This window comes from Bufo bufo, chromosome 6, assembly GCF_905171765.1.
Source record: "Bufo bufo chromosome 6, aBufBuf1.1, whole genome shotgun sequence".
NCBI lineage: Eukaryota > Metazoa > Chordata > Amphibia > Anura > Bufonidae > Bufo > Bufo bufo.
In genome coordinates, this window is record NC_053394.1 from 108741451 (window position 1) to 108766373 (window position 24923).

The 24923-nt window shown below is 42.0% G+C and overlaps 1 protein-coding gene across 2 annotated transcripts in view; it reads left to right on the forward strand.

Annotated features, from left to right (window-relative positions):
• GATA5 (GATA binding protein 5) overlaps nucleotides 1-24923 on the forward strand; it is a 46505-nt gene that overhangs the window by 15819 nt on the left and 5763 nt on the right. For both annotated transcript variants that reach the window (XM_040437801.1, XM_040437802.1), the window contains exon 3: nucleotides 14200-14369. In XM_040437801.1, the coding sequence (XP_040293735.1) occupies nucleotides 14200-14369 (170 nt within the window). The remainder of the gene's footprint in view (nucleotides 1-14199; nucleotides 14370-24923) is intronic.

Consider the following 24923-nt stretch of genomic DNA (forward strand, 5'->3'; position numbering starts at 1 on the left):
CATTAATACGGTAGTGCGGTAGTGTTCCGGGATTTTGGCAAGCTGCAGTATTTTGTCTGGTCAAATATCGTACAAGGGATGGAACGGAAGACATCCTGATGCATACTGAACGGATTGTTTTCCATTCAGAATGTATTAGGACAAAACGAATGCGTTTTTTTCCGGTATTGAGACCCTTTGCCAGATTTCAATACCGGAGGAGGGTAACGCTAGTGTGAAAGTACCCTATGGGGTAGTTCACATCACTGCTATTTTGTTCGTTCTTCTGATCCATCAGAAGAACAGGGGAAAAAAAGGATCCTGTAAGGGCTCATGCACACGACCGTATGGCTTTTTCAGTGTTTTGCGGTCCGTTTTTTACGGATCCGTTGTTCCATTTTTTGTTTCCGTTGTGTTTCCATTTCGGTTCCGTTTTTCCGTTCTGTTTCCATTCCAGTATTTTGCTCATGCAAAATACTGTCGTGTGCACGAGCCCTAAGAAAAACGGATCCTGTGCATCAGTTATGCACATTTGGAGATCTGTTATTTCAGACAGAAAAAAATGTTCTGCATTCAAAATGTGTATAACTGATGCACAGGATCCGTTATTTTTTATACAGGATCCTTTTTTCTTTATTTTTCTGTTCTTCTGATTGATCAGAAGAACAGAAAAATAATGGTGATGTGATCTCCCCTTACCTGTGGATTGGGATGCGTTTTTTCTTCCCTCTCTGCATTGCAAAGATTGAAAACTGCACTGAAAATCCACAGAAACAATTGACATACTGCAGATTTCAAAATCCACACGGAAACAGCAAACTGTACATGAAAGTTGTGAAATCTCATACACTTTGCTGGTACTGCATGAGGGCTCATGCACATGGCCGTTGCCGTTTTTGTGGTCTATATATTGCAGATCCACAAAACACGGACACCGGCTGTGTGTGTTCAGCATATTGTGGAACGGAACGTCCGGCTGTCTATAGAACTGTCCTATCCTTGTCCTTAAAACGGACTAGAATAGGACATGTTCTGTTTTTTTTTCCATTCATTTTTCTATCACATTATACACTGCGCATTTCCATGCTTACGACCATCCTCTAATCCAGCAGAGGTGGCCGTGCTTGCACACCATAGGAGAAAGTGCTGGCCTGTTTGGTAGCTGGGACCCTGAGAGCGTGCATGGGCACACATGCGCAGAAGCTTCCATCCCGGCCACCTTGTATCTGTGCTGCAGCTGTGGCCGTAAACCCCTGGAAACGAGCAGTGTATAATGCGATGGAAAAATGAATCCAGCAAAGGAGGCAATATGGACAATCACAATACATTAGTAAGTGCCTTGTATTAACTTTCTCTACATGATAAATGTCATTTTCTGAAGTGAGACAACCCCTTTAATATCTATGGTGGACCATGGGTTGAGATCATTGATGCGATTTTTCAGGGATGAAAACATATTTGCTACAATACATGAAACATTTTTCTTTTACCATTTAATCACAATTACTCCAGAAAATGTACCTGTCTAACTATTAGCATGATTAGATTGTACAATCAATATCTATTTGGGTATTTACAGGATAGAAAAAAATATTCACAAATATAAAAAAAAAAGAGCGTGTGCTTTATTTTTATCTGCCAGCTGTGGATGGAAAATCTGCGTTGAAATCTATGGAGAGTGTTGTAAATACAGAGGCATCCAGATGTGATCCCTATGGGATGCATAGGAGGCTGGGTTTACATATACATGGACATCCAATGCACTTTCCCGATGCCAGAACTGATCCCATCATTTTCTGTGGAACTGTGCAGACAGAAAAACGGAGCATGCATCCGGCCATGGACACCGAAAAATTACAGGTGAAACTCGAAAAATTAGAGTATCGTGCAAAAGTCCATTTATTTCAGTAATGCAAATTAAAAGGAATTGCATTAATGCAGCTTAAAATTAGAATATTGTGAAAAGGTTCAATATTCTAGGCTCAAAGTGTCACACTCTAGTCAGCTAATTAATCCATACCCCCTGAGCAAAGGGGACCTGAGATTGTGACTTTGGGGTTTCATAAGCTATAATCCATAATCATCCAAATTATAACAAGTGAAGGATTGAAATATCTCGCTTTGCATGTAATGAGTCTCATATATTAGTGTCACCTTTTAAGTTGCATTACTGAAATAAATGAAATTTGCACGGTATTCAAATTTTTCGAGTTTCACCTGTACATGTCGTTTCCAGCTCCTGGCTGGACACCACTGATATACGTGTGCCCAGCCTTACATCCTTATGTCATCACTATTGCATCTGTTTTTCAAACTAAAGGACTCATTCATACTCAGAATTATCTGGCAGCCACTTATCAATCCCTCAGTGAAATAACATCCATGTTTAACCAAGCCAAATGTTGCTATGTACTGTCTGTGGTCAGAAAATGACTGCATAGAAGCTGCTGAAGCTTGGTTAGCACATGCTTCTCGGCAGTTTTGGAACTACAAGTCCAAGTCTGCAATGCCGGCACATGCTGCTGAGCCATATCTGGAGTAAAATCAGCAGCAGGAGAATGAGCGCAGCCGCCCAGACCTCTGGAAAAATCTCTCAGTACAAAAGTCACTTGTGCTGCCTGGATCTTGTTCTATAGCTGAAAACTTTGCTTGATTTGACAGGTGAAGATAAGGGAATAGCTACAAGTCCAGTTATCAGTAAATGATCACTCCTTGGGAGTAATTGACCCTAAATATTAGCAATGTCAAAGTGATCACTGCGCAGAGAAGGTTAGGCAAGCCAATGGACAGGCCTGGTTCAATCATCACGATTTATACAATCCCCATTATCAGCAATTGCCGTATTCAGCTCGCTGTTTGCAAATTAAACCCTCTTTAAACAGAAGCAGCTGGAAGTTTCTACGATGAATCCGCTGTCAAGCAGCAGAAGTAGTGTGTGCAGGGCAGGGACGATGGGGGTTGTATTCTTTTATACTGCGAGACGCCGTCTTATCACTGTTTATTCTGCATGCTGGAAAAATGAGGTTGTGTTCAGATAAGTTGCATTATTACGTGATGCAGCAATCCGATAATCGAATAGTGTAATATCAGAGCGTCCCATAGACTGAACAGCAGTTAGAACTATTCTGCATCTGCTTGTTCACTGTAGGTGCAGATACCTACGGCCAGCGTTAATGGGGACCACGTAATAATGATTCTTACCAATATCACCTGGGGACCGCTCTCCCATAGACAAGAGATTTGGTGTAGTCAGAATGAAATGTCTGATCCCAGGAAAGAATGAGGTATGGTAATGCTATGAGGCTACCTGCACGTATGGCGGGTTACGCATGCACAGAGTAATACAGTACCAGCAAAGTGAATGAGATTTGACACTTGTACACTTTTAATCCTTCTGTGCAGAAATTGATCTGCCGTGTGGATTTTGAAATCCGAAGCATGTCAATTGTTTGTGCAGATTTAAGGCCTCTTTCACACTACCGTATGGCTATTTCAGTGTTTTGCGGTCCGTTTTTCACGGATCCGTTTCCGTTGTGTTTCCATTTCCGTTCCGTTTTTCCATTCCGTTTTTCCGTATGGCATATACAGTATACAGTAATTACATAGAAAAAATTGGGCTGGGCATAACATTTTCAATAGATGGTTCCGCAAAAACGGAACGGATACGGAAGACATATGGATGCATTTACGTATGTGTTCCATTTTTTTTGCTGACACATTGACTTGAATGGAGCCACGGAACGTGATTTGCTGGCAATAATAGGACATGTTCTATCTTTCAACAGAACGGAAAAACGGAAATACGGAAACGGAATGCATACGGAGTACATTCAGTTTTTTTTTTGCGGAACTATTGAAATGAATGGTTCCGTATACGGACCGTATACGGAACGCAAAAAACGGCCCGCAAAACGGAAAAAAAAAACGGTAGTGTGAAAGAGGCCTAAATCTTTTCTCTTTGACTGCTTTCACACAAGCGTATTTGCAATGCATATATAGCCCGGATTTTATGTTCCGGAATCCGCTGCTAATGTTAATGAATAGAGCTATTCACATGGGCGTATAATTTCCGTCCAGGGCCGTCTTTAACGTGGGGCAAGAGGGGCAGTTGCCTCTTGAGCCCCGCTGGCCACTGCCCACAAATTCAATGACATTGAGTGGCGTGCCTGGCGGGGGGTGTGGGTGGGTGCGGGCACTCCAGGCAGCGAACTGTGAGAGAGCGAGAGCTGTGATTCTCTTAGGAGAAAGGACCTTAGATGACATCATCACCATGTGACCAGTAACATAGCGATATTACTGGTCACATGTCTATGAGGTATTCAAAGGTCTTTTCTTTCTATCAGGAGTGTTGCTGCAGGAGAAGTTTGCCATAATTGTGTAGCTTTTTTTTGTGGGGTGCTATACTACTCTACTGTATACTTTGGGGTGCTGTATACTGTACAGTGTGGGGTGCTGTATACTGTATACTGTGGGGTGCTGTATACTGCGGGGTGCTCTATAATGTAGGGTGCTGTATACTGTATACTGTGGGGTGCTGTATACTGTGGGGTGCTGTATACTGTATAGTGTGGGGTGCTGTATACTGTATATTGTGGGGTGCTGTATACTGTACAATGGGGGGTGCTGTATACTGTATAGTGTGGGGTGCTGTATAGTGTGGGGTGCTGTATATTGTATACTGTGAGGTGCTGGGGTGCACTGTAACACTAGGGTGAGCCGAGCCCCAGTCTCCTTCCTGAACTGCAGAGCGGTGTCCACTCTCAGAGCACTGATCCTGAGCCGCTGGAGACTTCAGAACTGGAAGTATTTACAGTCATTCACTGTACTCTACCAGGTGTGTGGATTTTTTGTGTGTTGTGGTGGAGGGCGTGATTGCCTGCTAAGGTGTGGGAAGGCGGGATCCAGGGGGCCCAAGTAAATTCTTTCCCAGGGTCCAATCAATATTAAAGACAGCCCTGTTTCCGTCTGTATTTGAAATCGAGTATTTCTTTCCAAATACGCCCATTACAGTCTGTGCAGTGCGTAAATAACGAAAGAAGGAACAAATACGCATGTAAATCCTGATGAAATCCTGAAGCAATACTGATGACAATACTGAAGGTATATCATCAGGAATCCTTAGCCAGAATACTGACGGATCCCGATACGCTCGTTTGAAAGTGGCCCTTTGGTCTGGATTTGGTGCTTAAACTCTGAAAAATCTGCACAAAAACCTGTGCGGAAATTCTGTTTGGAAACCCGCATTTGTGTGCAGGTAGCACCGCAATTTGCGGTCCCCAATGCACTGGCAACGAGAATTTCTGGATTCTCATCCACACGCTGCATAAAAAAAAATGCTGTAAAAAAGCAGTGATATTGCAGATTTGAAATCAGCAGCATGTAAGGGTACGTTCACACTCGCGTTTTTCTTTTCCGGTCCTAGGGGCTCAATACCGGAAAAGAACTGATCAGTTTTATCCTAATGCATTCTGAATGGAGAGCACAGTGTGCATCAGGATGTCTTCAGTTCAGTCACTGTACGTTTTTTTGCAGCATGCTGCAGTATTTTCTCTGTCCAAATTTCCAGAACACTTGCCGGATTGCCGGATCTGGCATTATTTTACATTGAAATGCATTAATGCCGGATCAGGCCTAAGTGTTCCGGTAAAACGGATCTGGTTTTGCGGTCTGCGCATGCGCAGACCTTTAAAGATGGGAAAAAGATAAATACCGGATCCGTTTTTCTGGATGACAACCGGAGAGACGGATCCGGTATTGCAATACATTTGTGAGACGGATCCGCATCCGGATCCGTCTACAAATGTTATCTGTTTGCATACAGATTGCCAGATCCGGCAGGCAGTTCCGGCGATGCAACTGCCTGCCGGAATCCAGCGACGCTAGTCTGAAAGTACCCTAAGGCTGAGTTCACACGGGCGAGTATTCCGCGCGGTTGCGATGCGTGAGTTGAACGCATTGCACCCGCACTGAATACCGACCCATTCATTTCTATGGGGCTGTTCACATGAGCGGTGATTTTCACGCATCACTTGTGCGTTGCATAAAAATCGCAGCATGCTCTATATTCAGCTTTTTTTACGCAACGCAGGCCCCATAGAAGTTTATGGGGTTGCGTGAAAATCGCAAGCATCCGCAAGCAAGTGCGGATGCGGTGCGATTTTCACGCACGGTTGCTAGGAGACGATCGGGATGGAGGCCCGATCATTATTATTTCCCCTTATAACATGGTTATAAGGGAAAACAATAGCATTCTGAATACAGAATGCATAGTAAAATAGCGCTGGAGGGGTTAAAAAAATAAAATAACATTTTTACTCACCTTAATCCACTTGATCGCGGAGCCGGCATCTCCTTCTGTCTTCATCTTAGCTGGGTGGAGCAACAGGACCTGTGGTGACGTCACTCCGGTCATCACATGATCTTTTACCATGGTGATGGATCATGTGATGACCGGAGTGACGTCACCACAGGTCCTGTCCAGCGGATTTCTCTTGCAGATTTCACCGTTCTTAATGGAGAGGATGAAATCCAATGGCATTTCCGTGGAAACGCAGCTAATTTTTCCCCTGGATTTTCCGTTATTGTACAGTGCAGATTTGTGTGCAGAAAATGCTCATAAATCTGCACTATTTATCACCTTTTTGGTGTGTTTTTTGTGCGTTTTTTGGTGCAGATTTGATGCAGATTTTCTGCAGAACTCGCCTTTCCACTGAAAATATTAAAACACACACAAGAAAAACACATATAACAATTAACATGCTGCAGATTTCAAAATCCGCACAGCAGGTCAATTTCCGCACCTAAGAAAAACGTAAAGCGTATATGAGAGTCGTCTAATCTCATACATTTTACTGGTTCTGTATTACGCAGCTTTTTTTCCGCACAAAAATCTACATGGAAAAAAAATGCACGTAATCTGCATCTGATGCAGGTACCCTTAGGCCTTCTGCACACAAAAGGTTTTTATTTTCCGTTTGCGTTCCGTATACGGAACCATTCATTTCAATGGATCCGCATAAAAAAAAAGGAAGGTACTCCGTATGCCTTCCGTTTCCGTATTTCCGTTCAAACATAGAACATGTCCTATTACGTTCCGTGGTTATATTCAAGTCGATGGGTCCGCAAAAAAAACTGAATGCATACGGAATGCACCCGTATGTCTTCCGTATCCGTTCCGTTTTTGCGGAACCATCTATTGAAAATTGTATGCCCAGCCCAATTTTTTAATGTACTTACTGTTTAAACATTATTGTATGCTTCTGTTTCTGTTTGCGATCCCCAAAAAACGGACCACAAACGGAAACCAAATGAAAAAACCGAACGGCAGAACGTAAGCGGAAACACGGATCCGTGAAATATGGACCGCAAAATACTGAAAAAGCCATACGGTCGTGTGCAAGAGGCCTTAGGGTATGACCACGCGGCACAGTCATGATATGGAGTGGAATGCATGCGGCTGACTGGTTACTGTATGCATAATCATATGTTTTGGGTGGCTACTCCGCTGTAAACCCCATGCGGTCAGCAGCTGAAAGCAGCAGGACATGTTTTATGTGCAATCCTCACAACTCTGAAAGTGACATTTCTATCTCAGAAACCTATTTTTCCATTGACTTATATAGGGAAATGAGATGCTGACCGCATCACGACCACGCCGTGTGGTCGTACCCTAAGACCTAGTTCACATTTCCGTGTCCGTTTCACATCCGGGGGAAAAAAAGCTTCCTTGTTTTATCCGTGAAGATGTCCGTGTTTGTTCAACGTGTTCCTTTTTACCCTCCATGTATCATCCGTAATCCACGGACGTTGCTCTGCTGAAAATTAATTTCCAGAGCATCTCCTATTAGTCTTCATGGACACAACACTGATGCCATCCATGTTGTGTCCATGATTTTCACGGACCCATAGACTTCAATGGACATGCTTGGTCTGCATCACGGACCAAAGTAGTGTTATTTTAGATGGCAGAAAAAGTCCTCCGTACTAAAAAAGATTCTCAAAATGAAGGACCTGTTTGTTTTTTTCTGATCAGAAGAACCCAAAACAAAATGGTGATGTGAACCCGGCCTTATGTGTATAGTGTCAATTAAATTTTTTTAATTGTCGCACAGAAAAATGTCATGCAGTTTTTATGATTTAAGGTACATCTGCAATTCTGCACGAACCAAGAAAAATAATCAGTTGCAGATTTTGCTGCTGTGAATCCAAAGAGAAGTCAGCATGTGTTCGATGTGGATTTTGTTGCAGATTCTCTGCATATTTCACGCCTCTGCAATGAAAGTAAAATTCTGCAAATTTTCTGCGACTGAAAATCTGTTCCATTCACCTAAATGGAGCTTGCAGAAATCCATGGGCTTGCCGCTCTATTGAAATGAAAGGAACTGATTTCAGTGGCTGAAAATTCGACAACAAAATCTGTAGCATGTGAAGGCATCCTCAGGGTCTGTTCAGGGAAAAACGTATGGTTCTTCAACGCAAGATTGCAGATTGCATTCATTTTCCATCAGTTTTTCATGCGTGTAAATTAAAACTGAAGAATAACAATCAGCATCTCCCAGCAACCATGAGTGAAAGACGCCTTGCGTCCGGATGCCTTCCGTTTTTCATGCAGCTTGATTCATTTCTAACTGTATCACATGCAGTTTTTGCTGCTAAAACAATGTTGCAGATTTAAAATCCTCACTGGAGTTTTTTTTTACGCAGCGTTTGGATGAGAACTGTTAAAATTTCATTCACTTTGAAAAATGCTGTGAATGGGCCCCATGAAAATCCACGACGGCGAATCTGAACTGTTTCAGTCACATAACCTAAGAGTATATATTCACATTTGCAGATTTGGATCAGGTTTAAGTTGTTATTTCATGTAGTTTTTGAAGCAAGCATTAGGCGTAGATGATAAAAGGAGAGAAAGTATAAAGGCCAAATATTACTTTTTCGTTTAACCCCATCCTGACACCTGCTGTACGTGTACAATGGATGGCGGTTCTTTAAGGATGACACCGCTCTGGAGCTGAACAGGCACCATAGTCGCTGTTTTACACAGCTGACATCTGGTGGCAGAGAAGAAAACTTAGAGCACAAACTTTTAACCCCTCAGATGTCATGGTTAATTGCAAAAAGTGAATCTGAGGGGTTATTTACCAGGAGAGTGGCGTTAGGAACACAAACTGTTGCAGTGTATGGTATAAGTAATCGAATGGTCACATATTAAAGTCCCCAGTGGGACTAAATAAAAAGGAAAAGAAGAAAAAAGTTTTAAATTTTTTTATTTAAATCATCCCCCTTTCCCCGTTCTACAAATAAAAAAAAACTATAGAATAATATAAAGATCATTAGTAATAAAGTATATATCTTGTAGGGTGACTGGCGTAACAGAATAAAATTAAAATGGCTGAATCGCTGTTATTTGGTTGCTTCGCCTTCCCCAGTGATCAAAAAATCATACAATCTCAAGTACTATAAATAAAAGCTCTCACACAGCTCGGTAGAAGTAAATATAAAAAGTTACGGATGTTAGAATATGGCGATGCAAATACTGTTTTTCAAGTTTTTTTAATTTTATTATTATTATTAATTTATTATTAAAATGTAAGGAAAAACTATAAAAATGTGGTATCGCTATAATTGTACTAACCCACAGAATGAAGTTGACATATCAGTTTTACCACATAGGGAATGCCGTAAATATGAAACCACTAAATGGCAGAATTGAATTATTTTTTTCAATTCCACTGCATTAATAAAAAAAATTTCAGCTTTCCACTACATCATACGGAATATTAAGTGGTGCGATTAGAAAGCACAATTTGTCCTGTGAAAACAAGCCCTGTGATCTGGCTATGTAAACAAAAAAAATTTTAAAATTAAAAAGATATGGCTCCTGGAAGGCAGGGAGTAAAAAACAAAAACACAAAAAAGGTCAGGAGAGGGTTAATCCAAAACTGCATCAAAAACCTAAACAAAACTTGATCAAAACCTGTAAGTGCGAACATACTTGAAAACGTTCACCTACATGAACTGTAGTATATGGTCTATGGCCTCTGACAGCATCCGGTTTGTGGATTATATGCAGTTCCCTAATATACAGTACAAGCAGCGACCTACATAGAGCAAGCAAATTCCCGGCAGCTGCCCCTGGAACCCATCAACAAGTTATTTTATCTGATTTTTATGGTGGTCCATGGTTCTTCTATGGAGATCGAGCTACAGACTGTCATAATACAGTCTGTAACCTGCTTATTGGCTATAGGGGGATATGAAAAATGGGGAAAATCTTATCTGCTCATGTGCAAGCAGGGGCTATAATGGTGCAATACAGAGAGTGTTCTGGTATAGCAAGTGTATAATATACAAGAGTATCACTAGTGGAGTTTATTAGCAGGTCATCAGATGTTCTCATGTGGTTAAGAATCTCCTTTATATAATTCCTTACTGATGACCTTACCCACAGTTGCTCTGGTTTGATATATGACAGTTACCGAATCAGTATATCAAGTGTGGGCAAGCTATATTTCTAGGAATGTTCTTTCACTAAAAGATCTTTCAGACTAGAAAATCAAAAACACAGGAAGGTTCTAGTTTTTATTTTTTTAAATAATGCTGTGTTTTTTTTTTCATTGTTGTCACCATTTTTAAGAGCAAAATTTGCTGTGGCCAGATGCTACATGTTGGCCGATAGAAAATTATAAAATGCCATACAGACACTGCATTTTTATAGTGGCATTTTAAGGCTACATGCACACGAACGTTGTTTGTTTCCATGTCCGTTCCAGTTTTTTTGCGGATAGGATGCGGACTGCAAAACACATACGGTCGTGTGCATGTAGCCTAAGGCTAGGTCTACACGACGACATTTGTCGCGCGACAGATAGGGCAGAACTACACTGCAACATTTGTCGCGCGACATTTTGTTGCACCAATGTCGCGCGACAATTTTTATAATGGTAGTCTATGGTGTCTCACTGCAACATGCGACATGCTGCGACTGCGACGCGACAGTCGCAGAAAAATCCATCTCAAATGTTGTTGTTTTTTTTGCCACTGTTGCGTCGCAGTCGCAGCATGTCGCATGTTGCAGTGAGACACCATAGACTACCATTATAAAAATTGTCGTGCGACAAAATGTCGCGCGACAAATGTCGTCGTGTAGACCTAGCCTAAGACAGTTTACTTACATTTATTGTCCCTTGATGCTTTTCTTTTTCAGGTCCCACCTGGGTGTGGCTTTTTTTTTTTAAGGTGTTTTCTCAAAGACTTCTCAAAAGGGAAAAAAAAGCAACTGAAAAAAATGCATGCGTGACTGAAAAGTCAACGAAAAAAAACCTGTAAAAAAGAACATAAATAGAGATGAACGAAAAGGTTCTGAACTTTAATTTACCAGAATTTTGTAAAAAATTCAAGTTGCATTTAAATCCAAATTTTTGTTGATTCGATTCAGGCAAATTTTGGCAAGAGAGAGAAAGAAGATAAACAAGTAAAAAGAGATTAGAGAGAGAATAAATATCCTAGGAGACCTCAGAGTGTCAAACACATATTTCCAGGCCAGTTGGAGCACTTTCCATTCGGGTAGAATTGATTCAGACCAGAATCTGAATTGAACAGAATTTGGACAGATTCGCTTATCTCTACGCATGAATTTCATGGCGTTTATACATTAAGAAAAAGAGCAAAAAAAAATTATAATAAATCACCTTTACAATCATTCTCTGTTACGTTGAGTTAAAAATGCTATTCATCCATGTTGACTAAGGCTAGTGTGTGTGGACACTTCATGTTGGACTAACACACGGGGGCTCAGTGGTTAGCACTATGGCCTTGCAGCGCTGGGGTCCTGGGTTTGAATCTGACGAAGGACAACATCTGCATGGAGTTTGTATGTTCTCCCCGTGTTTGCATTGGTTTCCTCCTACACTCCAAAGATATACTGATGGGGGCTTAGATTGTGAGCCCCATTGGGGACAGTGTGATGCTAATGTCTGCAAAGCGTTATATAAGTGCATAAAATAAATAAATCAATAAAATGAATGAGATTTATGGGACCGAACAGCGCAGCGTTCTATGCTGTAGCAGGGGCAGCATCTTTACTTTCCATGTACGCCCTTTTCTTATCTTTTTAATCTTCACCTCAGTTAGAAGCTAGAAAAAAAGCTAGAAGCACCCCAGGTTTGACAAATAAAAATCTATTTTCCATGAGAAGTGCATCATGGTGCCCATTCCATCATCCCCTATATAGCCTCACTGTCTGGATACATCAAAGTGTCCATTTCACATTCTCATTTATCTCCATGTCAGGGTCTTCCTCAAACTGGAGGATGCTCACAGCTCTGTAGATTGACTGGGAATCTGCCCCCTCCTCCCACTCTCAGGGTCTGTCATTTGTCAGCCGCCGAGCCCGGGTGATAGATTTGTATTGTCGGAGCTCACCAAAAACTAGCCGAACCCTGAGCTGTGAGCCATAAGCATTCCATCAGCCCCCAGCCTGCCTGTCGCCAGCAGTCAGCATGGAAAACTATGTGATGGAGTTCAGGAAAGTTTCCAAGCCCCCTCCTCCTTTTATCATCTTACAATAACATTGAACTAATCATTTATTGTCTGGCTCTGTGGGGACTTCTGGGAAAAGCACAGGCCTTTTGCGAGGAAGGGGTTAATCTTGTCAGGTATGCATGCAAGGGGTTAAGAAGACTGCTTTCAATCAATCTCCATTTCCACCCCCCTTCTCTCTGGAAATTCACCCTTGTGCCAGTGGGGAGCTATGTATCACTCACACAAATTAATACATGTTAACGTGCAGAGGGCTTGGCAGCTACACACAAGACATAAAATATTGTCCTTCTATCCATTCGAGGCAGGTCACCGCCAGCACACCCAAATAGTGATTACAGCATTTAACATTAAGTGGAGTGCAGCTGAAATGTGACAACAAATGTAAATGTGCCAGTAATAGAGAAGGCTAGATCAGAAAACAACGCCACTTATTAAATGTTAACCCCATGCAATTATGTCACTTGTGCATTAGAAACTTGCAACGCAAAGCAAGGTGACCTCAGCCCCAACAGATCTAAGCATCCAGTAACATTCCCATGTCACACAACCATCCATCATCGCCCTCGACGCTGATGGTTTATGTAAAAGCCTTCTGCCATTGGACATATAACATTCATATTCCACCACTGGCCAACTTTGTGGTATACTCCCTGGGGCGGTTACTCTGCTCCCTGAGTATGTCTCGGCCCCCGAATGCCCATAATGTTTCAGGCATAACTGAAATTACTTCCAGAATTATTTATGGTTTGGTTAAAACTACAACAAAAATGTGGCTTAGATCATATGGCTACGGTAGAGGTCGGGCTTGTATTTTTTTTTACCACACAATTTGGAGTACTGACTCATTTGTTGGCGTAGCTATGTATTATCTATCTAGATCTAGATCTATCTACTTCATATCTATCTATCTATCTAGGCAGTCGCATGGTCTGCCACTATGGTAGTTACGCCCCTGGTATCTATCTATCTAAAATCTGTCAGTATATGTATCAGCTATTTATCTGAAATCTGTCTCATATCTATCCTTTATTTATCTGTCTTTCAATCTATCTATCTATCTATCTATCTATCTATCTATCTATCTATCAATCTATCCATTTATTCATCTATATGCTTAGTAGAATGGACTCTATTTTTGCTACCAAGAAACAGTCAGCAAGTTGCTGCTGACTGTTCTATTTATGATGTGTCTCTATTTGGTAGTTTGAAGTCACTATGTCTTGCTATGAATACATTGAGGGTCTTACTGGCCCACCTTTCACTAATATATTCATGAATTGTAAAATGTTGCATCTATGTAACTGTCCTCAGTGAAAGGGTCTTTCTTTTTGCTTTGTAGAAACCATCAACAAGCTGCTCTTGTCTATTCTTTTTATAATGTGTCTCTTTAGTACTTTGAGTACATTATGATGTAATATCAGATAATTAATGACTAGGTTGACCTTTAGAGCTAGCCATTTACACTTAGCTAAGAGCTCAGCTAACAGTAATTGTGCATATATGGCTGGTCCCAGTGTGCATAATGCAGCAGCTTTGTAGGCTCCTTATTACAGCCATGACACATTGATCGTCCTCTGGTGATCTTAGTTCAGTAGAACCTCGAGGGATTGTCCTGAATTGATAATTTTCCCAAAAAGATTATTATTCGCTAATTCTTAAACATCTTCCTGCCCCCAGAATACTTTGAAGATTTCCATGCAGAGGGAAGAGAATGTGTCAACTGTGGAGCAATGTCGACCCCTCTGTGGAGACGAGATGGCACAGGACACTATCTGTGCAACGCCTGCGGATTGTACCATAAAATGAATGGAATCAACCGACCGCTCATCAAACCACAGAAAAGACTGGTAAGAGGCATTCTTCACATTAAGCCCGTCACTCAAATTCTCCTATCTATAGCAGTGGTCTCCAACCTATGACCCCCCCCAACACTCGTCCCAGCACTCCCTGTTGAGTCTGACAATGCTACAGGGAGAATTCATAGTTTCCAGTCAAGTAACTGGTCAACCATGGATGAGATCCCTGAAGATACTGCAGCTTTCAATGTCCATATGCCCTAGTAGGGCATTTAAACATAGTCAGTGACATGCATAGATAAAAATAAGGGTCCTTTCAGTGGTAGTTTAACACTACTACCGTCCTAACCATCTGCAACAAGTGCTGATTATCGTGGTCATGTGCAGGCGGTGAGACCAGGGGTGGACTGGCCATAGACTCTACAGGGAAATTTCCTGATGGGCCAATGCCCAGGGGACCACTCCAAGCCCTCGTCGTGGCCACCAGCCAGGTACATAGCAATCTGATGCTCTCAGCAGTAATTAATGTAGAAGCATCAGGAACATATGCATCTGGCCAGCGCTCCAGGGGCCCTCCTGAATTCAACTGTATTGCTTTCCTCAGGACGATGTCGTGACTGGTGGTATTTTGGCTGTACTGTGCTATTTGGTTCTGCTGGGGCGGTATTTTGTTCTGCACTCTGGTATTGCTGGCCCTGCCTACTTCTGTTGTTGGTTCTGCTGGGGCGGTATTTTGTTCAGCACTCTGGTATTGCTGGCCCTGCCTACTTCTGTTGTTGGTTCTGCTGGGGCGGTATTTTGTTCAGCACTCTGGTATTGCTGGCCCTGCCTACTTCTGTTGTTGGTTCTGCTGGGGCGGTATTTTGTTCTGCACTCTGGTATTGATGGCCCTGCCTACTTCTGTTGTTGGTTCTGCTGGGGCGGTATTTTGTTCTGCACTACTGGATCGCTGGCTCTGCCTACTTCTGTTGGCCCTGCCTACTTGTGTTACCCCACCTTCTGTCAATTTGGACCCACCTACAATATGGGGGGGTCACTTTAAAAAAAAATTCCAGGGTCACTTTAAGTTCTCAGTCCACCCCTGGATGAGACCAGCCTGGAATGGGCCACCTCTTTCTCCAAAAACTCTGTAGCCGCCACATGGTCAACCAGATTGATATGGAAACACCCTTTTGTCCCATTAAAAACACAACCCCCCATAATACAGAATGTGATAGTGATTAGAGGGATACAATATGCACCCCAGATTTCATCGTATTACAAATCCATGCATTGTGCATGTAATATTGCCATGTACATAAGTCCCATGTACATTAAAATCCCAAATATATATATTTATTATAACGCTGGAATCTACTTTATAGTAGAATTGAGGTCCTGTTCACCAGAACTGACAATGTAATATAATACTTCACATCAAATAATGCAGTTGTCTACATGATATTCTATTAACGGGAGATCCTTTGGAGGTAATGTAACTCCTGCAGTGTTTGGTTTCTGTTTGCACCATCTTTAGCAGCTTTTTAAACACCAGATGGGGAAACCGTCTGCCATAGACCTTTTATACTACAGTTGCTTTAGATTAACACCAAGAAGTCAGATTTTCTGCGAGGTGCTAGATCTGAGATCTCCATATAACTTGATGTGTGAGACTGAAGGGTTATTGGGGGTCCCTGCTTAGGAGAAATCTGCGGTCTCTGTAAACAGTTAGTCACCTTCTCTCCAGGGTGTTCCTGGCAGTAATCATGATACCTGTGCACATGGCCGCTGTAAAGATTTACAGACCTCTGCGTCTGCTCCGGCATACACTCAGATAAATATCTAGGGATGTTGTATTTAGTCTCAGTTATTTCTATATTACTGCTTTATATGAAATTATTTCAAGAAAAGAGAAGCATGGGGCCACAGACGTGATGTTGGAAGTGGTAAAAGTATCTTCTTCTCTATAAAGCCCAACTCTCACCCAAACCTGTTTTTACTCTAAGGAAGGCCATACATATTCAATAGCTGTTGGCCAAATGATTATTGAGGCGACAGCTAACTCTCCTGACTCCCTCCCTCATGTACATACATGTTCGACTTGACCGAACTTGTATGTGCTTTCAATGTGGAGAGAAGGGAAAGCCACTGGTAGACACTTCTGGTGGTATCTTATCACCAGGGAGAACAAAGAGATTGGTTGAAAATATTCACAATATTGTCTTTTCCTTCTCTGCCCCACAATCATCTGTCGGCGTAGAGTCAGGAGCTCCCCACACGCATTAGACTGTTGGCCAATCCCGCTGTGCTTGGTGCCAATACACTAAAGTGTATGGGGGCCTTTAGGGGTAATTTATTATGCCATCTGCAGCAGAATTTTGACACGTGGGTGGTAAAGTGGGCATGGTTAGCTGTGTTACATAGGTGCACGCTAGATTCATCAATTGCAACTTCTCAAAAAGTTGCAAAAAAATGAGCAGTCTTACTCCCGTAGGGGAATGGCATACAAACACTGGAGTAACATCTCCAAAGACAATTAAAAATGCAGCAGTTTATCCAATAACATGGGACATTTCATAAATATGTCCCAATTAAGGCAACACAGACTGAAGAGAAACTCTTTTCAAAACTCATCCTCATAATAAATTCCCCCTAAGGTCTCTTGCACACAAACATTTTTTTTTGCATTTACGTTCTGTTTTTTGCGTTCTGTATACGGTCCGTATATGGAACCATTCATTTCAATGGGTCTGCAAAAAAAAAACGGAATGCACACGGACGCCATCCTCTATTTTTTGCGTATCCATACAAGCCATACGGTCGTGTGCAAGAGGCCTAAGGGTGTGTTCACATATGTTCAGTTATCCAGCGTGGTTTCCCTTGGGATTAGAGTGGCTGGCATTCAGCATTACCATCTGGGTTGGCTCTTGACCACTGCAAATATGTGCATGCACCTCTCAAGGAGAGGAGGCAAAGGGGTTAGAGCATCACAGGACTGCAGGGTCACAGTACAGAGGGCTCATTTGTAGTCTAAAGGCCTCATCATCGCAAATGAACTGGCTACGGGCCAGTTATTGGGAGCGAACGTTCACATGAATGCTCCGCTGATCACCCAATTAATAAGCAAGCTTGCTAGCTAATCAGGTGAAAGCACCGATGATGCGGCACCCAAAATCATTGTTTCTGGGCAGCAGATTATGCTGTATAAACAGGGATCTGCTGCCCAGAAACGTTGATTCTCTATGGGGATGAGCAATCTCCCTATACAGAGATGATTACTGCATGTAAATGCAGCTCTCAGCTTCTGAGACAAGCAGGCAATTATCAGGAACTTTTCGTTGCTGATAATTGCCTTCTCAGTTGACCCAAGTAAAGGGGCTTAACTGTGAAGACACATAGGTCTGCATAGAATGGTGCCAGATCTTACAGAGATGCCCACTGCTGCCCTTTCACGTTCTCTATTATCTTATCTGCCGGCTACATTGATAGATGTTTTCTAGAGTACATATACAAAATACAAGATCTCATCAACTCTGTAAATACAGAATTACGCATTAGATGGAAAGGTGGAATGATAAGTATTCGAAATAACGCGGTGGATGCCTCCAGGATGTCATGGGTTAAGCAGCACTATTTTAGTCGCATCGCTGTCCCTAACACAAAGAAGTACAGTGTAATACAGGGGAAGAGGAAATGGAACAAGCGCTACATATAGTGAACGGTGCTGTCTCCTCAGTGTACACAGCCATCAGCAAACATACAGAGGCTTTAATAAAAGGGTAAAAGATTCGGCACTTGTGTGATATGGAAGCCATTAAACAGCACAGGTGATTTATACAGTATGGGCTATTTACCTACAGGATGCACTTTCAGCAGCCAGCCAGGCCTGACTCAATGAAAGCTATTTGCATTTTACATTATGAATTGCTGTGACATGAATAGAACAGAACTTTGTACCTGGAGATCTCAACCGTGTATCACAATGAGCACTTGTAGACAGGGGCCACAAGTGCTATACTGTAATTTGCTGTGCGGAGTCCCTACCGCAAGTCCAGTGTGTGAACGTGCTTTAGGTGGCCAGGGCAAGATCATACTTCTCATAGAGGCAGACCAGGCATCTTATATAAATCCCATGAAGAACGGGTGCCAACAACCTAGGGTTTCCACCTTCTACTTCCCAATGGGTAATGGGTTCAACTTCTCCATGAGCATTGCAGAGACAGAAAATAAAGGGAAGGAACCAGAGAGTCATACTGCCCATTCCTCCTAGAAGGGATGGGTTAGGATAGGATGGGGCAAACAAGCATTGGATCCTTGGTATGAACCAGTTGGGGCCCATCTAGATATTAGCTATGTGCCCCCCCCCCCCCCTCCTGTGCTGTTACACCTTTGAGGTGTTATAGAGTTTCATAATAATTGCACAATAATAAATTATTGCTCGCAATGACATAGATCCATAATATGTTCCCCTTAGAGATCTGTAGGCTCATACTGGGCCTCTATTGGTTTCCATATAAAATAGTTTATGTAAAAATGTTCAAAACAAATTATAACTTGCACCATCACATGCCATATTGTATTTTGTATATTGTATCATATGCAGCACTGCCATGACCCATGAAACACTGTGCCCCTGATGAAGGACTCCTTAATAAAAAGCCTCAGTTATTAATACTGGCTCACAGAAAAATGAGCCTTGTGGCCTCAAGAAGCCAATCTTAGCGCAACTTTCTCCTGAGCAGGTTAAGGCCCTTTTCACATATATTAGGCCGGGAGACAGGCAGACACAACTGATATACTGTATGGTGTCTATCCACCAATAGCGCCAGACAGAAAAACTGAGCATGCAGCATTTCTGTTCGGTTCTGTTTGGCATCTGGCATCACAACTGATGTGCCTTATGTATGCAAACTATTCCATAGAAAATATTGGATCAGTTCTGACTTAAAATTCCCCTCCAGCATTTTCTAATTCACACTGAAGAGGAACTGAACCGGACCGCCAGATCGTCTAAGAACTGAAAGTGAGCTCTGATTGTTTGCTATGGGACCCAGTGTTCCATGTGAACTCCACATTTCAAAAGCCATAACATTTTTATTTTTCTATTAACAGATCTGTATGGGGTTTTTGTGTTTTGGACACCTTGTAGTTTTCATTTGTTCCTTTTTGAGGTGTATATGAGTTTTTAATCTTTTTATTTTTTATTTTGGGAGGTTAGATTAACAAGAATTTTTGTGGCATAGTATTTCCCGTTTTTTGATCATTTTATTTTTATGTTGTTTTGGATACAGTGCTGTAGCTGTGCTACAGTTTGTAGCTGAAGATTATAACGCAAAAATAATTTTATACTTGAGATATTTTTGCAGAATTTTTTGTTTGTTAGTCCTTTTATAGGACTTGGCCGTGTGATTGCTTGATCAATTCTGTACTACATTATAGTACTTCTGTGTCAAGGTCTAATAAGAGAACAAAAATGGCAGACCTGGGGCCTTCATTAAGCATTTGGCTGGCAGAGGGAGCAAGCCATCTCCCTCTTTCCAGCAGTTTAGATGCCATGGGCACTACCGACTGTGGTATCTAATGGGCTAAACGGCATCTTGCTGCCATTCTGCACATTGCAGTGGGGTGTGAGCTGTATGTGACACCTGTAGCTGAGCCCACAATATTCATTTATGATGCTTTACATTTACAGCACTATAAATATGTGGTGCAGTATTGTAATACTGCACCGCAATTCCCAGAAAAGTGTAGGATGGGAGCGGTAGCTTCTCTGGCTGCAATAATTATTCACAGTGGCAGTCCTCACACTGATGCTCCCTAATGCCGGGCAGAGATAGGGGTGCACATCTTTTCTTCCCTTGGGGTACACCCTGATGTTGGGGCTCCTGCCTTATGGTAGTTGGGTTTCCCTTGGTGTTGTGGGTTTGGTGCGGGTGCAAGGCAGGAGATATAGGTGCTGTGGCTGGCAAATGGTCCTGGAGTCAGTAACCAGGCCAGTTGTAGAAAATAAACAAGTCTCTCTTCACTAAAGTGCAGAATTGGAGTTTTAGTACATCTAACCATATCAAAACACAGATTCAAGGCAAGTCACAATGCGGATCTTCTACAAAAGCAATGTATGAATGTAGGCCATGATGGAGATTGTAGTACTTCTTCCTTCTGTCTCTCCCAAGTCTCTCTTTGCAGAATCTAAGGCTGGCAATGTTACTCTTGCAATGGTGGCTGTAATTTCCAGCTGAAGGGTACAGGATTAAGAAACGGTGGGCCAGCCCATGTCCAAGAGTAATTGGTGTTTTAACAATGTCCCTCTCACTGCAGTAAAATCTCTTATTAGCATTAAACAGCTACCTTCCGTGCAAATTCTGGACATTCTAGTTCTTTTTCTTTCTCTTTTCCTGGAGTACTGTGAAATAGATATGGTCTTCTCTCTGTGGGTCTCTCAGAAATAGTGGTTCTCTAAAGTGCAGGCCTAATTCTCTGATAAGGGAGCACATGTAGCAACTTCTCACTTCAAAGTTATCAACTGTCCCGAATTTGGCGGGACTGTCCCCGATTTTCAGAGACAGTCCCGGAAAATTTGCACTGTCTAGGGCCAAAAATAGGCAGGTCTAACACAAACCCCTCCTTATATGCCCCAATTTTCCCAACTGAAACATTGGTAAGTATGTCACTTCCTCAAACTACTAAGCAGCTATGGCCGGATCTAAGTCCAACATCAAACTTCCTACAAGGGCAGAGTCAGGATTATTAACCCTGATTGATCCATACAGAGATATGCTGGTACATTAGAAGGCATTAACATATTATACAACATTAAATTACATTCCACAACAAAAAACTGTTTGCAAGTACCCTATTCTGGACTACTGCAACTGTATCTCTGTCTAACCAGCTTAGTACATCCTCCATATGATTAACTATCCAGACATTGGGTTAATAAGGGCCAAAACTTGTATAAATCCAGCTCCAGACATTGAACAATGTAACCGGGGGCCGCTGCACTGCGTCCCATAGGTCTGTCCGTAGCATTGTAAGAATCCTGTGAGTAATAAAGCTGTTTGGTTTTTGGCCCTGGTTGCTCTTCTTTTATAACTATGACAATTGAGATCTCTTCGTAGGAAATTATTTTTTACTTTCAAAATATTTTTGGCATTCAAGTTTATTAATGTAAAACTATTCCCCAAGTACAGTAAAATAAACTAAAGGTCAGACCTTCACATTGCAGTAAACCTTGGCTGACTGATGATGGTCCATACCATGCATGGAGACCAGTGACCTTCCAGCTACTTTGTAAAGGGAAGGGAATTAGATCGGAAGGTCATTCACAGAGGGTTAGAGTACGTTCAGCTATGTCTTTAGTACACCATTCATTTATAGAATAGAAAAGTATGTTTATGGCCATGGTAATGGGATCACACTGCCTGATTCTGTGGGAGACATTTTTAATAGGGAAAATAGTGTACATCCTCCATGTTGCATAGAGACTAATATTTGCTATACCTACTGCTAGTCCATTATTGAGAAACTGCAACTGGTTAAATAAATATAAAGGCCCCTTTACACTGGCCAAGCATCGCGCAGATGATCGTTCACAAGCGTTTGTAGGAACGCTTATTAGGGATGATCTGCCTGTGTAAAGGTGTTGCCAATTACCCGATGAACAAGCAAATTGCTTGTCCATTGGGTAATAGGACTGTTCATGTGGTCACCTAAATTGCCGTTTGGGGCAGCAGATCATGCAGTATAAACAGCACTATACTGCCGGCAAAGAATGATTTAGTATGGGGATGAGCAATGGCATTAGCGATCACTACTCCCCATACTGTGGAGGAGATCGCTGCATGTAAATACAGCTTTCTCTTTCACTGACAAGCAGGCAATGGTCAGGAAGGAACAATGTGGTGACTGAGCTTTGGACAGGAGCTTCTTATCTACTTCCAAAAATCACCTATCTGGGCTCATGCTGTTTGAGGCAGCAGCTTGATTTTCAGGTAATTTAAGCTCTGTTCACACTTCATTAGCTCTGATACTAAAGGTAATAATTGTGTAGGATGCGTCAGTATCCAGTAGGAAAATAAGAGAAATTCTGACCAATTATAAGTAAATGTGGTTAAGAAAAAAGGATACCTTATCTAATTCAAGGCCAGGGTATTCTGGTCCTTCAGGACTAGACACTATTTAGCCCTTTTAGTACGTGATTTTTTTTTTACTATCACGCTGGGAATTAATAATTTAACTTAAAGAGGACCTTTCATGGGTCCAGACATTATAAAATAAGTAGCACGTTATGTAGGGCATAAAGCAGGGATCTAAGAGCACTTACTATTTTTCCTGGGCACCTCTGCTAAATTCTCCCGCCTGGTATGCTAATTAATAGCATCGGAACATGGAGGAGGAGACGCCAGGGATTCTCAATGGCTGTAGCGCAGTCCAATCACAAAGGAGAGCGTCACAGCCAGGGAGAAGGTGATTTATTTTTTCTCCCTGGCTGTGACGCTCGCCTTTGTGATTGCACCGCGCTACAGCCATTGAGAATCCCTGGCGTCTCCTCCTCCTTGTTCCGATGCTATTAATTAGCATACCAGGCGGGAGAATTTAACAGGGGCACAGCGGGCGAACGAAGCAGCGCCCAGGAAAAATAGTAAGCGCTATTAGATCCCTGCTTTATGCCTTACATAACATGCTACTTATTTTATAATGTCTGGACCCATGAAAGGTCCTCTCTAATCATTTTTGGTGATTCTAATTTTAAAGTGTTTTTCAAGCCTGTAGATAATAATGACCTATCCTCAGGATAGGTAATATCAGATCAGTGGCGGTTCGACATCTAGCAAGCTCACCGATCAGCTGTTTTCAGCAGCTGCTGATGTTGGGAACAAAACAGCGGAGAGAGCCAGAAGCATAAGGCTTTGCCTACTGTGTACTGGCTATGCCGGGGTTCTGTAGCCTCTGTATTTTTATGGGAAGAATAGTGCTACATATGACACTGTTCTTGCTGTCAAAAGGAGCAGAATCTCTTAGACCTGTATTAGACCTGCAGATCAGCATTGCGAATGTCTAGAAGAAAGCGTTCCTCCCCAATAATCGCCTGCTCGTCAGTGGTGGAGACCGCTGCTATTACATGCAGCAATCTCTTCCACTGTATGGGGAGGAGCGATCACTAATGCCATCACCAGTCCCCATACAGAATCATTATTTGCCAGCAGAAGACCATGATTAGAAAGCATCATCTGCCGCCAGCAAACAATGATTTTTTAGCTTGCTTAAAAATTGCAATTGTCCGAACTTTGAGAGAGTTTGTAAGAGTTTGCTCGTTCATCAGGTAGTCAGCGGTACTTTTACACAGGGGAATCATTGCTTCCTTCGATTGTTAGCAATGATCATTCCCTACGAATGCTTATTAGTGATGATCTTGCTGACTATCTCCCGGTATAATATAGCTGTAATACATCCCTTACTGACAGTTTCCTTCTGGAGGAGAAAACTCTATACACTAGCTGAGTCTTTGCAAGGGGAACCAGTACCTTGCAAAATCTGTCACATAAAGAACCATATCCAGTAAATATAACGAATGCCTGATGAGTACTTATAAACCAATGAGTAAAAAAAAAAAAAAAAAAAAAAGATCCTATTCTGTCATATCCGTTATAGAACCCGATGCCAGTATGAACATACACAAATATGTAATGTTTTACCCCTGATCATATCATGATTTATTTTAGCTTGAAATTTCATTTTTCCATACATAGATATATAAGTATCGAATAAACAGTAAATTGAAAAAGCCTCTTCCATCAAGCTTTGCGCCGTTCACTTCTGTATAAATAGAGCTCACAGTTCAAAGTTGGAGACTGAGGTTCTTCCAGACAAGGTCAAAACGTTGCCAGGGAAATGTGACCGGCCCCTTTCGTTTAAAGTAAACTAAGAGGAAATTAGGAGTAAAATATCGTTCTTCTCCTGTCCTTGACAAGCCCCTGGGCCTTGCAATCGTCCATCACTAGCGCTCAAGATTTAGGATTTAGGGAGGAACATTTTCAGAGACAATATTTTTGGAAGCAGCTAATGGAGACTCTGCCTTTCTCTGCCTGTCTCCATCTCTGGAGCTGCCAGCAAATGATGGCTTAACCCTTTTTTAGGGCAGGGAAGTATTTCAGCCCTTTCAAGATAAAGAAAGAAACAAACACCATAATAATTTTGCTACTACATTATCCAATATCTAACCACAGAGCTGTGCATGCGTCCCACCATGGTTTTATTACATACATAGATACCCACATCACAGAGACGGATAACAAGATTACTTGTGATAGCAGTAACTCTCATACCTTTTTTTACCATGAAGGAACCCCTGACAAAAGAGGGTGCACCTACAAGTACCCTATATACACAACCATGTGTCTACACAAACCATCAGATGACGTTTGCAGGAGATTGGGCTACGAGCCAGACGTCCAGCTACAGGTGTTACATTGACATCACCCCACTGCTCTCAAAGGCTGTCATGGTGCACAGCAAGATGCTAATGAAGGCTGGAATGGAGGTCTATCCTCTTCAGCATTTTCATTTTTGTCTCCCATGCAGTGAAAGCCAATTATTGGCCTAGACTGAGACCGCATGGCTAAAAAC